The sequence below is a fragment of the Candoia aspera genome, chromosome 3, assembly GCF_035149785.1.
Source record: "Candoia aspera isolate rCanAsp1 chromosome 3, rCanAsp1.hap2, whole genome shotgun sequence".
Taxonomy (NCBI): Eukaryota; Metazoa; Chordata; class Lepidosauria; order Squamata; family Boidae; genus Candoia; species Candoia aspera.
This window is the reverse complement of record NC_086155.1, coordinates 95302827-95320363: the sequence shown is the minus strand read 5'-3', so window position 1 is coordinate 95320363 and position 17537 is coordinate 95302827. Positions and strand designations below refer to the sequence as shown.

At 36.4% G+C, this 17537-nt stretch overlaps 1 protein-coding gene across 1 annotated transcript in view; it reads right to left on the bottom strand.

Annotated features, from left to right (window-relative positions):
* KCNT2 (potassium sodium-activated channel subfamily T member 2) overlaps positions 1-17537 on the bottom strand; it is a 240259-nt gene that overhangs the window by 116565 nt on the left and 106157 nt on the right. Inside the window, exons 4-8 of the mRNA XM_063298399.1 lie at positions 11822-11870; positions 8195-8254; positions 6214-6288; positions 5112-5195; positions 3708-3802 (exon numbers count right to left, since the gene is read on the bottom strand). Coding sequence (XP_063154469.1) covers positions 3708-3802; positions 5112-5195; positions 6214-6288; positions 8195-8254; positions 11822-11870 — 363 coding nt within the window. The remainder of the gene's footprint in view (positions 1-3707; positions 3803-5111; positions 5196-6213; positions 6289-8194; positions 8255-11821; positions 11871-17537) is intronic.

Genomic DNA, 17537 nt, shown 5'->3' with positions numbered 1-17537 from the left:
TGGCGGTACATATGACTTCACTGATGGCTGAGATTTGGACCATGAATGTAGCACAAATAAAGTGTTGTGAAGTTTCTAATTAATAACTTTATTATATCAAACTAACAAACAACAAATGTACATATAACTGTGCTAACAGTACCAAATTAAAAGGGAAAGGCAAGGGGTGGAGAGGCCTGAAAAATTATGTCATAAACAGAGCAATTTCTCCCAAATGACCAGATCTTTGTGAAAATGTTGGTTCACAAGCCAGCAGCAATCCCACATTTTCCTAGAAGAAATTGGGTAGAGACTGCCATGGGTATAATTAGCCACTATTTGGCACTACTGGAGCTCTAGCTGCCCTATAACCATAGTCTACCTGCTACCCAAGAAGCCCCATCTGAAATAATTCTATAAAGAATTGCACATTATGCAAATGTCACAACTCCTCTGTAAAATTATCAAAAATAAAACATGGTTATAAATGACAATTATTTGAGTAATCTAAGCAAGATGGAATAGACTTCAAACAGATATTAATCCCCAATGCACATTTAATTAAATCCAAAATAAGGGCTGCTTTATTTAAAACCTGTGATAAATACATCAAGTGGACACAAAGCAAATTGTTAGGCATGAGTGCAAATATAATTTACTTTAAGAAATCAGAGACTGTGTTAGTCAGTGAGACCAGTTTTCTATATCAGTAAAATAGAATCCCATTCGTGTTACAAAACAGGTAACATTTTAAAGCCCAGTCCTTCTTAGCAATTTTGTCATATTAATCTTTCTTGAACATATTGGATAAATAAGCCCATGTTATTTAGAATATACATGTTTGAAAGTACAGAAAAATTGAGAATAAATATGCTAGCGTAATGGATGAAGAACAAACCGGCAGTCCTAGCATATAAATCTTGTCTTTCCCTCAAAACATGCTATTAGGCATAAGGGAGTGAAAAAAATTCAAGTCAGAATTCCTGAGATGATATATGATAAATACTTTGAATAATCTAGAGTGCTATGTAATTGTTGAATCATAATTAAGAAATGATCAGTCAGTTCCAATATTCCATCTCACAGAGTTTTAAATTGTTATCCCAGATATGGAACACAGCAGCAGAATGGAGCATATAAATAAAACTATGTTCATTGGTGACCTACAAGTAGCTACAACTGAACTGCATCCCTCAGAGACCCTCATCCAACTACTCTAATTAAATTTTATTTTGTAACATGACATAAGAGGAAAATGATTTACATTTTATCACTTCATGTACCTGCATTGACCATATTATCTGGTGAAAGTAAATTAAACTTTAATTTATTTAAATGAAATCAAAATGAGCTTTTATTATGTTTCACTAGTTAGATTAAAAACCTGCTCTTAATTGAGGAACACCAGATAGCTTACACAGGTATCCCTTTTTGTTTTATTCACAACAAGAACCCGGTGAGGTAATTTGGGTTAAGTGGGTGCTACTGACCCAAAGTCCAGGGAGCTCCCATCACTGAAATTGGTCTTGAACCCATAACCTCTACACTACACTGGGTCTCATATCTTTTCTCTGGCTCTGCCCGGTTCTTCATCCTGGGCCCAGCTTACTATGTGCCATTATATTCTGGTTCTGTTCAGAACCTCATAGAGTGGGAAAAAATAAACTAAATTGTAAGAAAATATCAGTTGTGTTAGTTAAGGGAATAAAGCAGTTTGCAATTGCAATTAGCTACTTTTGGGGGGGAATGTCCTGTTTTGTTAAGCCGACTGTGCATATATATTTATTTATTTACTTGCTGTTATTGATTTTTTTCTAAGATAATGACTGGGTAGAACACTTGAGTCTTTGTATCATGTTTCAGGCAGAGAACAGTTCTCCCTTAAGCAAAATATGTTTACTCAGCCATTTTTTCAGGCAATTTTTCCAACTAGTCTGATTTGTTTGTTTGCTTTGTTTATACCCCTTTTATTTCATACCATTTAAGATGGTACAGATAGTGCTCCCTCTCCCTATTTTTCCTCACAACAATAATCCTTCAGAATGGTTTTGGCTGAGAGTGTCTGGTCCACAAACACCCAGCTGGCTTCCATGCCTAATGGAGGACTATTCATATCAGTATAATTGGTATGTTTGTTTCCATGTTAGCTTGTTTGTATTTTAGGAAAAAATAGAAGTGTTAAGTAAAGTTCTGAGTTTTCCAGATCAATGCAAAGTGTCCACATGAAACCCATTTTGATTAAGCTGCTTTTTGCAACGTATTTTCAAACAAGCTCACGTAGAAAAGTGTCTGAGTGTGAATGCTCTTCTATTTCCTCATTAATAGTTGGATGGAAAAGGGGTGAAATATAAGGTACCTGGAAGGCAAGGAGACTCTGTCTCCCTCTGTTTTTATGCAGATTATTAGACTGTGATCAAAATACAAACTATGATACAGTCAAGAAACTGCCAATCTACAGTGCTACCCAACCACACTGACACTTGTCTCTTGAGACCACTGATTCTCCCTTGTTGCTTTGGCACATGTTCATGCCACTAAGCAAAAATCCAGGGCTACCCATGTAAGAAAGCCTGAAGCAGTATAAGTAGTACAAGCTCTTACAAAAATTCTTATACAGTTGACTGGCAGAGTATAACAATCAGTACATGTAAGCAATTATCCAAAATATTAATATTTACTAGTGATTATTTAAAGATATAAATGCGGTAATTAAAAGATTCAAAAGAACAGCAATATAAACAAAAGGGAAATCAACAGAGAACTGTTTTAAGGCAGCCTGAATGTGATTTCAATTACCATTATAGACAATTGCAAATTGCTTTATTTCCTTAGCTAACAAGTGTGTCATTAGTATTTTTGTCAGTATCTAGACTATTTTTTCTCCACTCTACAAGGGCCAGAACAAGACCAGAATAAAATGGGACATAATAAGCTGGTGTCTGCAGATGCAGAAGGCAGCAATAATTGCTGTAGGTCAACTTGCCATTTTCTTCATCTTTTCCTGTCAGTTACAAAACACAGGATGAACCTGAGCATAATGTTCCCTTGCAAGCAGCACTAGCCTCTTTATCAGTCATAGACTTGAGAATGCTATCAGATATTTTTATTTCTCACAATCAAGAAAGGGAGAAGACTTAGGAAGAAAAGGAGGCATACTTTGTAATATTGTAGCAGTCCTTGGCAATTACCCTATAAAAGAAGTGAGATCAAAGCCGGCAAATACTAGAAATGCAAAATGGTGTGGTTCAGTATTTTATAAAGGTTTGAAGAGAAAAATTTTAAAAGTTCATTTTTAAGGCTCATATTTGATTTCAGTATTTATGCAATCATAAGGAGCACTGAATTTAAAAATATTGAAAAACAGATTTAACAACCATATCTGTCATGTTTCCCTAAGGCTTTCAGTATTGTGATTTGTAATATTTACCTCTGTCCCACTGTTAGGGACATATAAAGAATAGCTTCCCACAGGAATAGCTTCCCCTTCTCCACCAGTTCCTTGGGAAAACATACAATCAGTTTTATCTCCTGCTTGATTAAAGGCATATGTATTATTATCTGAACTATAATGCTTTCACCTAATGGAGATTATTTACATATTCTTTCCTACTATTCTTTCCTCTTAGAGTTATTATTTATTTCCTTAAACAGGACACGGTTAGAACTTTGGCTTGAAATAGCACAGTATAGGAATTGCAACAGTAATAATACAGCTACATGGAACTTACCAAGTAAAGATAAGACACAGCAATGTAGATATTAAAATCAGAACTTGGTTAAACATTGCAGACTGGGTCCGCTGGATGGCTCTGTGAAGATCATTCTATTTGAAATGAAAAATCCAACCAACAAACAAGACTGTGAAACCAGCTCATTAAATAAGTGAGGCAGCAGTCAAGAAGGATGCATTTTTTTAAAAATTAAAAAGATAGTGCAGCTAATTAATGAAACCGTTGATCAGGCTTTCTGAAACTAGGTGCCATCAAGGCTAACATCACCACTAAACAATACTATGCCATGGTCTTTCATATGGAATATCAGAAAGGGGTCAATAAACATCAACTAATTATATATGAAACCATAAGTCCTTAAAACTACATTCTAATTTAAGCCAGTTATGGATTAAGAAGTAAATAAGAAGACTTTTGATTCAGAATGAGAAGCAGTGAGTAGTATAGCTTCAGATTTACAATCTGTTCATGACAGGAAATGGAGCACAGACATCTGCATATTTTGCATCTTCTGGAGGGCCAAAGGGCAAAATATATAGAATAAATTACAACAGTCCGACTAGTAGATAGTCATTGAATGGATAACAATAGTTTTATCTGTGACCGGATCGCAATAAATCTGTAAAGCACATAATAACTACTGTTGTTCCTATTTAGTAGATGGAGAATCAAAACTAAAAATTAATTAGGCTGCTCACTAAATTCACAGTTCAAATGAAAATCCTTGAACCCAAGCTAATGTTTGTATCACATTTGCCTAGATTACAATGGTACCGAACTTGAAATTTGCAGCACATTTAAAAAATGAAGCACCATTATGCCTATAATAAGAACTTTCACTGCACATTTTTAGCCCCATTCTTATTTTTCAAATTGACTGCAGGCCTCCAAGCCAAGTATACTAAGCATAAATAAGTATGGTTCTATTTCCCCATATTCTTTTCTTTTCTTTCTCCCCCAGCCACCACCCCCATGTTCTGTATAACAGCATAGTATAGGAGCCAACTATAATTGGCATTTGTTAAGCTGGGACATGAAAAGATCCTCAGCTGGAGGCTGTAAAAAAACAATCCACTGAATCAAAGGAATTAATGCTGGACCAATAGTTTTATTATCAAAATAGATAACACATTTGGATTCCTAAACTAGCTATAACACAGGAAGATAAAACAGAAGACTGAAAATGCCAACAATATAACAATTTCAATGTTCAAAAGCAAATAAGGTAACATATCTGAAGTTAAGCCAATTTATTCCCATAAATTTACAGTAGCTTGAATTCAAATAGCATGGTTTAAGTGGACTATAGAACAGACTTTTTTTTTTTTTGCATTGACTCATAGACAGAAAATATGAATTCTTCTCCCTTCAAACATTTCTCATCTACTTTGTCATACTTACAATCATATTCTCCAAAGCATGTTTGGCAAGCCAACAATTTAAAAACACTGGGATAAATAAATTTCTTAATGCAGGACAGAAAATCTAAAGAAAAAGACACAACGTATTATATGTATCCTCCAAACATTTGTTCAGTGTAATTGCATCCAAGTACAATAAAAATCAAAGAAGAAATACATTTAACATGATTAAATTTCATGTATCTGTGTTTTTTTGCTGGACAACAGCAGAGCTAGCAAAAATACATGCGAAAATTCACCTGAGCAGGGACAACTTTGATATTTGACCTACTTTCTTTCAATCCCAATTCTTACTTTTGATTAAAGTTGTTATCCCAATATGATCACCAGAAACTTCTGAAATGAAGCTTAGTTCTAAGCCAAAATAGGTAGAATTGAATTATCCATGGAATAACAACTGCAGTTTGTGCCTCCCTAATTTTAAGTGTAGTTTGCTGGCTTACGTTAGGACCAAGAAGTTTATAGTTTGGTGTATGTATGTGTGTGGGCACGCCTGTTGGGAAAGATGATGATGAACAAAGGTTCCATAAGGTACTTTCGATGCTAGATGTTGTACAAAATGAACAGCAGATTTCAGATTTACGATGGCTTACTTTCTTTTAACTTGAATTCTGAGATCCATCAAATGGAATCAACCGCAAGAGACATGTAACACAAGTAATCTTTTCATTCTTCAAGGACCACACATGATAAAAGATGACTTGGAAGCACAGTCTACATGGCAATGGGATTAGTGGAAGGAAACTGATGAAAAATCTTTTCTTTTGCTATTCCTAGCAATGAGAAGACATCAATCCTGTCAGCAATAGAACCAGCTCCCCAATCTCAGATTCTTATACAAAGAGTTGCCTCAACCTCTACTATGTAACTAATAAGTAATCAGTTACACTGTGAGAAAAAGGAATGAGGCCTCCTGAGGACTAGAGACCACAAGTCATCTGTCCATGATTAAAATGAAAAACAAAAACAAGTCAAGGAATTTGTGCTGAGCACCAGAATTGAATGATCTCACAGTTTTTCCACAGATACACAGAAAAATTTGCTTCATCCCTCTCACATAAAAATCATGGATAGAAACTTACTGTAATGATGAAAGGAATAGCATTGATGATTTCCAGCAGAAAAGGAATTCGTACAACTTGTTCCCATATGTTTCCCTTTTAAAAATCAAGGTAAAATGAAACACAACACTAACAACCAGTAGTGATCTTTTTTTTCCATATAAATACTGTAATTCATCATGGGTGATGCGTAGCAACATATTTATATATGGTTCACTGTGAAAAATTCAAATTTCTTATTATGCAAAATAGAGTATATTAGCTATGCCTAGCAAATTTTTTTTAGAAGAAGGAGCTGTGGTAGTGTATGTTTGACCAAATGTAAGCCAATCAGCTCTGTCTTCTGTCCAACTTAGCTTAATATTCTCCAAAGAGCTCTATTTCCTGATACCTACATGTAGATGTCTATGGCATGAGTTTGTTCATGCATATTTGTACATGTGTGTGTGTGTGCGTGCACATATATATTTGTGTGTATGTGTCTGTGTGTACATATTTCATGTATTGGTATACATAGGCATTAATTATGGTTATAGACTTGCATATGCATTAATGGAATCTATGAAACCAGGTTCATAATAAAGTTTCTGTCAAAAGTCATTGTCAGTACCATCTGCATATTAATCGAAGAGATTATTTGTAGCTCAGGGTTGAACTGTGGAGTCCTTGGTGCTCTCTGAGCCTTGTTGTTTTCTTGCAGACGTTTCATTGCCAGACTAGGCAACATCTTCAGTGCCAGACCCTCACACTGAAGATGTTGCCTAGTGTGGCAATGAAACATCTGCAAGAAAACAGCAAGGCTCAGAGAGCATCAAGGACTCCACATCTGCATATTATTTGCAGTTAGGAGTACAAGTATTATTATCAGTAATTTCATCCCCATTGGATATACAAAAGAGAATGTCAGTTTATTGCATTGAATAATTTCTGATACAGGGAACAGTTCCCCCACCCTCCACCCTGGCTTTAAACTTAAACTTAAACTTCTACTATATTATATTGTCTATACAGTATATTATTTTATGGAATATGTGTATTGATCCAGAGTTAAGCCTGAAGCTAAAGATGACCTTAGACTTACGTAATAAAGCACGGGACTTTTATAGCACTAATCTAAAGTGAATGTACTTTTAGCCCTATTACATGGTTTATTAATTATGGGTGCAGATGATCCACTCAGAATTTTAGAAGAAATAATGGAAAAGAGTCTACATACATTACTTTTGTAACATGACACAGAAACAAAAAAGAACCATTTTCTTTATAATTACAAAACACTGTTTCAGTTAACTATATTAGCAAAATCAAATAAATCTGAAGAAAACTCATATTCAATTTGAATATAAGCAGCGTAGTTAATTCTTGCTTTTTCTCACTAAGAAAGATTCCCATTTTCCATCATTGTCATTATGAAAAGTATAAAATGCTTCCTGATATTTAAAAGAATATAGAGAAACCTTACTATACACACGTATCATAGACTCATTCAGAGTAATAAATATTCAAATACACTTACAAATAAACTTTGATCAATACAGCAACACTGTATTTTAATTTCTAGTAAGATGGGAGTAACAAAGTTATATAATTGCAGCAGTCTTTTTCCTGATAATAAGATGCTGTGTCTCAAGAAATATTAGGTCACAGCAAGTGGCAGAAATTTGCTTGAAAAAGTGCTACTCATCAACTAATATTTATGTATGTGTTTATTTATATTTCAATTTTCATCATTACTTTCTGAATGAATATTTAGGAATGAACAAAAATATTTATGACATGCATGATGTTTGGAAAGAGAAAGAGAGAGGGAGAGATCAGGATTTACATTTATTTAATTGCTAATTGGTTTTTATTGCATTAGTTTTTAAAAACAGACAATTCTGCCATTGTCTAAAAATTATACTTGAAGACTAATTCTATTATTATGCCTAGAGTATCACATTGTAAGAGACTAGATCACAATGTACTTTGGCTCTGGAAGGATATAATCGTAAGTACTTACTTTATAACTGAGATAGCTCAGAAGTGTAGTTTCCAACAGACTTATTAAAGCCACTGATACCTACAGGAATGACATGCATGTGAAATTTGGCAATTTTTGAGGACTAAGCAATATGGAAAATACATATATAGGACTCAAAAGAAATCAGAACTAGGTGAACGATAAGCACAGAATTTAGTCTTCAAATTTTCAAAATCCTTTAAGTTCTTAACCTGTGCGTCATTTTGTAATTCAGATGACAAATGGCTTTGCATTTTGACTATTCAAATCAACAGTCTGTTTTCTATGTTCTATTTTTTTCTGTTGATTGACCAACATACACATAAGCATCACTATTTTTCCCAGTACTTTAGACATTAATCATTCAGCAACAGCTAATTTGTGAAGACTGAGTATTGATCCATACAATAAGCCAGTGCACAGAAAAGTGTCTTTCCATATCAGACTAAGAATGATTTTGCCCTGAATTTGATTTATTCCCAGATTCTTTTTCCAATATTGACCATCTAAGTATCTCTGGCTCTCCAGAAACATAGCATGAATATGACAGCTTCCCGCTGCTGTTTGACCCCAGGGTCCAGGATCCAGAAACCTATCCTCCATTTTTATAAAAGAGACATAAATCAACGTGAACTGAAGGCACCATTACAGAGAATCAGTGGCATTACTGTCTTACACAGAACTGCCGGAATTGTGTTTTATCAACTAACTGGACCATCTGCCAAGATATTAGTGCTTCACAAAATCCATTCACTTCTCTGGAATTTATGCCAATTTTCCAGGTATCATACCAAAATTAATGGTAGCTGCGGAGTAGCATTCCTTGGTGGCTTCTACTTATGGAACTTACAAAATCATTATAAGTGCCAAGCTACATCATCTAAGCTGATAACTTGATTCCTCAATAAATTTGGCTCTTCCCAGGTCTTAAAATACAATGTTATAAAAGATTTTTACTCCGTCATTTTAAACCAGTAGAGCCCCATTAATTTCAAAACTGCTATTAAAAACAAAAAAAAATGGCTTAAAACAACTGCATAACTATCAAATCTTCTAGAAACTGGTATTTGGATAAACATATCATTACTGAGTCTGGAATTCTAAATAAAAGATTAGCATGAGTAACTCTTAATTTTAAACAGCCATCCTGAGTTAATGAATGACCAGAACTCTGAACAAATGCATAATCACGATTCAGCACAGATATTACAAGTTGTGAAAGTATAGAAATATCAGCAACATTGGGAAAATGTTGAAATAGCTGCAGATAAGTAACACAGATTCTAGCTGAAGTGAATCAGATGCTGCAGTTATTATGAATGAATGCTTCATTTTGGTGACAAAGTCTTCAGAATTCTAATCATCTCAATATTCACTGTTAATTATTTAGAGGGCCATAACATCTTATAACAGTTGCATGGGCAGTTTATTATGGGCTATGTGTTCCTGGACCGCTAATTTTAAAGACAAGAAGTTACATCAGCTACAGAAACTACTACTGCTATCCAATCAAGAGGATGTTCACCATTGTTCAGTAGGGCTGTTCCTGCACTCCTGTCTTTATGTGGTAGAAAAGATGTGAAAGAAGAGTAGGATTAGGCTTGAAGAATTTCCCTTGACCTTACAGAAAGAAGGAAATTCACGAGTACTACTACCTTCCCATCAAGGAAAAATGACGTGTCTATATGCTCTGATAGGAAGTACCTTTCCATTCCAAATGTGCTCAATCATAGCAGAAGCTACAGGGATATTCTATATCTCAGTACCAATTGTATTTAGTTCACAAATTGCCAGCATTTGTTTACTACTTATTATTTTATTATATCGATTTATATAGCCACCCATCTTGCAAACGTTACTCAGGGTGGCGAACAGAGTAAAGGAAAAAAAAAAACAATTCAGCGTTGGCCTTCTCTAGCAGTCCAGTGGAGCAGAGTCATGCATAGTTACTGTGGGGCTTCACCAATTAAAATGAGGCCATATTAAACAATTGATTGCCTTTTCTCAGTCTGAGGACTCAGTTCTCTCTTATACCAACAGCAGTTTAAACCTAATTTTTCATATTCCCACTTTCCCCGTGTTTCAACAGACTATTTCTTATGCTTCATGGCCATGAATCTGAGCAGTTGTCGGTTGTAGACATATCTATCTTAATAAGCTTGCTCTTGGCTGCTGAATCAGCTGAATGATAAGCTACTGTATATGTAATTCCTGCTTGGCAAATTGTGCTGCTTCTGTTAGAAGAAGTGTACTATTTCCCTTACGTTGTCTGGCAGAGGAGATTGCAAGGTATCTAGCTTCTCTCACAAAAATATGATACTTTGCCATATGTGTTTGACAATTGGCAATATGAAGAGAAGGAGTTCAAGAAGACAGCTTATATCTGACTGTCTAATTTTCTGACCACCTTAACCTGGACAAAAAATGCTGTTGATATTGGGAACCTAACAATGCTTACATTGTAAAAGAATTAGGTGCTGGGGGAGGGAGGGAGGGAGGGGGTACACCATGAAGGTTGGGGAAGGTCAGGGAGAGAGTGTGAGAGTGCAAGGGGGTATGCCGTCTAGGTTGGGGAAGGTCAGGGAGAGTGAGTGAGAGTGCAAGGGGGTATGCTGTCTAGGTTGGGGAGGATCAGGGAGGGTGCGTGAGGATGCACAAGTTGAGGAGGATGTGCGGTGGGTCATGAGAGGGTGCACAAGAGGCACAGTGTGGGTGAGGGAGAGTGTGCAAGGGTGCAAGAAAGTGTGCAAGAGGTGTGGCGGGGGTCGGGGAAGTTGCACGAGGGTGCAAGGGGGTGCCCAAGAGTCATGGTAAGGGTCAGGGAGGGTATGTGAGAGTGCATGAGAGGTACCACATGGGTTGGGGAGGGTGCGCAGGATGCAGCACAGGTTGGGGAGGTGACTTTCTGGGGAAGCCGGCAAGGAAGGTTGCAAATGGCAATCACATATTGTGAGGTGCTTGGCAACTGGTCGTAAGTGCAAATGGGTTGCCAAGGACCCAGATCGTGATCATGTGACCGCAGGGGTGCTGGGACGGCCAAAACTCTGAGGACCAGTCATAACCACCATTCATTCAGCACCTTCATAACTTTGAATGGTTGCTGAATGATTGGTTGTAGGTCGAGGACTATCTGTACATCCTCTCCTTGTTTAGTGACTGCAATCCATTCCTTAAATCAGAAGCGAAATGGTTGCTAAGCAAACCCATGGCTGAGAGAAAGACGGAGAGATGCTGTGATCACTGGTTTCTGCTATCTCATTCAGATAAAGTTCTCTCATACAGCTATGCCAGTATTATTCTCACTCTGGTGTGCGTTGTTGTTGGGTGCACAAAATTTGATTGTAGGTGCGCACACTGGCAGGAAAATTATTTTTAAAAAATTAGTATTGTATTTGCGAGCAGTCGCTAAACAAGGTAGCTGCTAAATGAGGAGTGGCTGTATCTTCTTGACTGGTAATCATAGTAATCCCCCTAACTTCGTATAGTGAATAACATTATAAAATACAGAATATATATTTTTAGAAAGACCTCTGGACTAATTTCCCATTCTGTTAATAAGTATCCATCGTTTACTCTGAAATGTTATTACACATCTGCAAAACCTACAAAAATGAAACTATACTTTACCTGCAGTCCCCACAAAGGTAAGCTTCGATTCACCCAGATAATAAGTGACCTGAAAAATTACAGCAACAAAAGGAATAAATTTCCAATTTATTTATTTCTTTATTTGGAAGGACAAGGAAACCTTACCTGAGCAAGCCATTCTCCTTTATAATCCTAATTAACACTCTGAAATTACTTTTTATTTTCCTTATAAAGTTTATACATTCAAATTATTTCAATTCAGGAGGGAGGGACGGAGGGAGGGAGGCACTCTACAACAGGATTTCTCAACCAGGGTTCCGCAAGAGGTCACTAGGGGTTCCCTGGGAGATTACAATTTACTTAAAAATTATTTCAAATTCAGGCAACTTCACATTAAGGAGGTATGTTTCATTTTTTAGTTTTAGTTTAAGAACACTGTCAATGCATATATAGAGGCCTACACATGAAACAAATATAGTAATTTTGTACTTCTGTCCTATATTTGACCCTGAATGTGCAGGGGTTCCCCGAGGCCTGAAAAATATTTCAAGGGTTCCTCCAGGGTCAAAAGGTTGAGAAAGGCTGCTCTATATTTAAGAAACTGATTGAATGTTCCAGACAGTATATGAAGTAATCTATGGCCCACCTTCCCATCAAATGCTGCAATCACATCAAACGTCATGAGTGACTAGCTTATCTTTCTATGAAAACCATTACTGTTCTTCACACATTAGTCATTTGAATAAGATAAGAACAGGAGCAGTTCTTATCTTGGGCCAAAGTAATATAAAAACTACCATGGGATTTCTTTTTGTTTTCCACGAAGAGTAGCTATCTTCTTGTCTTTGTTTTCAGAACTGAAGTCAACCATGGCTTCTTCATACCAGAGGACAGGGTATCATTTGATAGCTGCAACACCTATTCATACAGTTTTCTCCATGTTCATAGCAATTTCTGCCCATGAAAACCTGCATGGTCAGATTTCTATAACACAAGGGAAACTTAAGGAATAGCTATAGCTTGTAATATAGTGACAACAGTTGTACATTACTTCAACCGTGAGACATGGGCCTGCCATGAAGTTGGGGAGGAGCTTATTTAATTGCTTTGTTCTCTGGATGGTCAGAATGCTATTTTTTTAAATTTAAAAAATGTGACAAAATGTCTAATAGACCCTGGAAACACAGAGGACAGAGCAGGGTTGGTACTGGTGCAGTATATCTTGTAAACACAGCCAGCATGTAACATATGAAGCATTTCAGTTTGATTAATCAAAATGAAATTTATTTCTTGATATATAATCTAGAGTGCTTCGATATTATTAATAAAATATTTGGAAAGCCCTAAATTCAAATGACTGATGAAGTTTGTTTCAAAACCTTTCTTCCTATCACCATCACATTTTGGTTCATTCAGAATAACTACAATCAGCTAGCTACCCATTTTGCAAAAGGACAGCTCCTGCTTATATCAATAAGTACATTATTTAGAAAAATAACCTAATAATTTAAGTTAAAAACATTTCATTGCTGTTGTAAACACATCCTGAAACTTACCAATCTATCTCTGCAGAAGTGTTGTTTTGACTGGAACATCCCTGGTTTAATTCCTTGCTAGCAGACATCCAAATGTAAAATCCATTTTCATTTAGAAAACAGAATAATATCATAACAAAATATGTTATGAAAAAAAGAAAGCCAGACAAAATTATTAGTTCGTTATAATAACATTTTGAAAGGGTTGTAAAATATCATGCAGGTTAAAATTTAAAAAATTAAAGACAATAAATTGTGAGGGTTGCTTGTTTATAGAAGAAATATATTGTCAAACATTTATTCATTTATTTATTTAAAACATTTATATAGCCGACCATCTTATACTGAATTCCGGGTGGCTTCCAACCAACCGTTAAAACAACATCAGTACAGAATTAAAATATACATATATCTATTAAAACCACAAACATTAAAACCTGGCACCACTTTCACATGCAGTCCATCACTAAGTCACACACATATCACATCAAGCTCACCCTATCCCAGTGCTTGAGGGGAAAGCTAGGTCTTAAGTGCTTTTCAGAAGGCTCGGTGGAAGGGTGTTCCACAGGGTAAGGGCTGCCACGGAAAAGGCATGCTTCCTAGATGTCCTTAGGGACAGGCGGTCCCACAGATAACCTGGCCCTGTGCCATGTAGGGCTTTAAAGGTAATAGCCAGCACCCTGAATTGTGCCTGGAATGAAACCAGGAGCCAGTGCAGCTCCTGCAACAGAGATGTTGCATGGGTAAACATGGGGGCACCCATTACTGCATGTGCTGCTGCATTCTGGACCAGTTGTAGATTCTGGGTGGTCTTCAAGGGCAGCCCCATGTAGAGTGCATTGCAGTAATCCAAATGGGAAGTGACCCATTTGAGTGACTGTAAGCAAGGCCTCCCAGTCCAGGAAAGGGTGCAATTGGTGCACCAGATGAATCTGTGCAAAGCCCTTCTAGCCATGGCTACCACCTGTTCCTCCAGCAGGAGCCATGAGTTTAGGAGGACCACCAAAGTACACACCAACTCAGTCTGGGGGAATGCTACCCCATCCAGAGTCAGAAATGAAATATCACCTGGGCCTAGGGGGCCAAAACCCCAGAGACACTCTGTCTTGCCAGGATTGAGTTGAAGCCAGTTCCTCCCCATCCAGACCCTTACAGCCTCTAGGCAGTAGGCCAACGTCACCACAGCATCACCTGTCTGGCTAGGAGTAGAGATATATAACAGGGTATACTGCACCCCATACTGACAGATGACCTCCCCCAGCAGTTTCATGTAGATGTTAAAAAGGAGAGGCGAAAGGCTCGAGCCCTCAGGCACCCCACATTGCAGAGGCCTAAGGCTTGACCTCTCCTCTCCCACCAACACCAACTGGAACCAGCCGTGGAAGGAGGAGGAGAACCACCTTAACACAGCGCCTCCTATTCCCAACCCCTGAAGCAGTCCAGAAGGTCAATGGTATCAAAAGCCGCTAAGAGGACCAGGAAAGCCAGGATGGTTGCACCATCCCAATCCAAAGGTAATTGACAATGCTTTTTCAGTGCTGTGCCCCAGCCTGAACCCAGACTGAAAAGGGTCCAGATAATTTGCTTCATCCAGCACCCCCTGTAGCTGTGCACCAAACATATTGTTTGGTGCACATTAAAATAAAACAAATATTTTAGGATGTTAACATGGGATATTTAGAACACAGAACCAAACTAATTTTTATGCAACATAAGATATAATAGAGCATAACTTTGCTTAATTTTACTTTTTTAATATACCAAAAACAAAACAAATAACAAAACCATTCATATTTCACGGGAGTTACCATGAAGATTTTGGCTGCCTGAGAATTATGGGAATGTATCCATGGAGGTCAATGGAAGGGGGCGGCACAGAACATCCATGCGCTGTGATATCATTGTGCAAATCTCACGAATTATGTAATTAGTGTTATTACAGAATTAATGTCATTTGCATGACAACATTATGATGTGTGCACTGTCATTGCGGCTTGTAGAGAGGTAGAGAGAGAGAGAGAGAATGTGTGCCATCAAGTCATTTTTCTAGTGACCACAATTATATATTACTGTACTGTACTGTATTGTATTGTATTATAAATTCCCTGATAGATAAGTCTTAGACAAGTTTATTTAAAACCCCACTGACTTCATGAACAAATTAATTAGGAATTAATTTGATAACTAATTGGAAACTACCAGCTGGACTACAGTACAATATAAACCTATAGACTTTTGTTGGGAAACATTTTAAATGATTCATCACTCCTATATAAATGAAGTGATAAGCAGCTGGTTAACATTCTTTTTAAAAAATATATTATCGTGATCATACTAAGAAAACTTCTGCTTTCTGCACATTATATTTTGCAATGTCCTTTATTTATTTTATTTTATTTTATTTATCTGCCGCCCATCTCATGGACAACTCTGGGTGGCTTACAAATAATAAAAATGGTGGCAATTCAATATAAATACATAAAATTATAAATACTAGTACAAAATATAAAATTCAAGATGGGAAGATCTTAACCTTGGCACCCTTTAAATATTGAATATTTATTCCATTGCACTGGAAATTACTGGTGCAGCTGATGAATTTAGAGAGAAGTTGTAATGAGATCCTACCTTCTTTTTAAGCAGACAAAGTTGCTCTGGGATGATTTTTCCACAACTATCACATTAGGATATGGCAAAAGTGCTTTAAAGTACAGGGAATAGTGAAGGAAGAGGAGGTTGAGATCACAGTAACTAAAATCTAGCATTTGAAACTTTTATATTCTTTTTCAGTCTTAGATTTAGTGCATTTAATGTCCCCTGGGCTATTAGACTCCTGAACTCTTAATAATCCCCTCTCATTTCATTGTGGCACATGTTGTATGTAGGAATGTGTTATTTATTTGGGATAATGATTAGGGGAGTGGAATGATAAATATATATATTATATATTATAGTAATTATTTTTTTGTGAGCCAATTGCAATGGAATTTCATTTTAATGTGTACCTTGGTGTATAGTGGAATGACAATAAAAGTTTATCCTATCCTATCCTATCCTACTCTATTCTAGAATGGTATATTAATTGTAATAATTATATTCTGATGTTATGAATTCAAAAGCACAAAATCCAAAGACTCAGTACATCAAACGGTCTCATTCAAGTCAGTGGATCATTTTAAAAGATTTTTTTAAATTGCTTAGAACATTTTGTACAAAAACATATCTCCTTAGCATGTAACCAACCAACTGACATGCTTGTTGTACAGAAAAATAAACATTGTGTAAGGATATGCCAAATTTATTAGTAGAGCCTTCCAAAAGTAGTAACAGAATAATATAGGGAGATGCAAAATCCTTCAGTAAATATTCCAAAAGTATAATGTTTGTTGCAGTGAAAGTTAAAATGGCTTTAACAACTACATTATTTCATGTCATAATCAATTATGTGCAAATAGAGCTGAAGCTAGATTTCTAGTTCTATTTTCCCCAGTTTTATTTATAGCATTTATCTAAAATATATATTCCTTTGATCTATGACCTAGCTTAATTAAATTACTATTCCTCTGCCCCTAGCAAGGAGACTTAAGATCACTAGGATGGATAGTACTGCACTGAGACCCAAGGGATCCAGTTCATACATGACTTTGTTATTTTCTTCAGTCCACTGTATCTCACAAGGTGGTGGTTGTAAGGATAAAACGAGGGATGACCCAATATACACCGCCTTGATCTCGTTCGACAAAATGCAGGATAAAAAGGATTTAACAAAAAACTCAAATCAACTGCTTTCCTTGACAAGCGTCATGACAAGGGGAAAGGCAACCGAGCCAAAGTCACAGGCTGCTAAAAGAACTGCTGCTCCAAGGCTTGCTTTCCCATTTTCCCCCCTTTATCATGTCTTTGCTAGATTTTAAGCTTAGGGGTAAAGACTGCCTTTCAGACAAATTCAGATGAAAAGTGGTTCCACATGAAGATTTAATATTAATGCCACCTACAGGGATAATGTATTAAAACACATGCATACAATTTTGTTAAAAATCATTGTTTTTCCAAAGAAGAAACTCATTAATATAAATGGGCCTCAGGGAGAAAAAAAAAAGAATCCGACTTTCATTTCATATTAACAGAGGCATAAAATAAGACAACAAAAGGAAAATAGGCAAATACAAATAACAACCTTAATTTCTAAGTGTTTTACCATTTAATTCAACCTGACT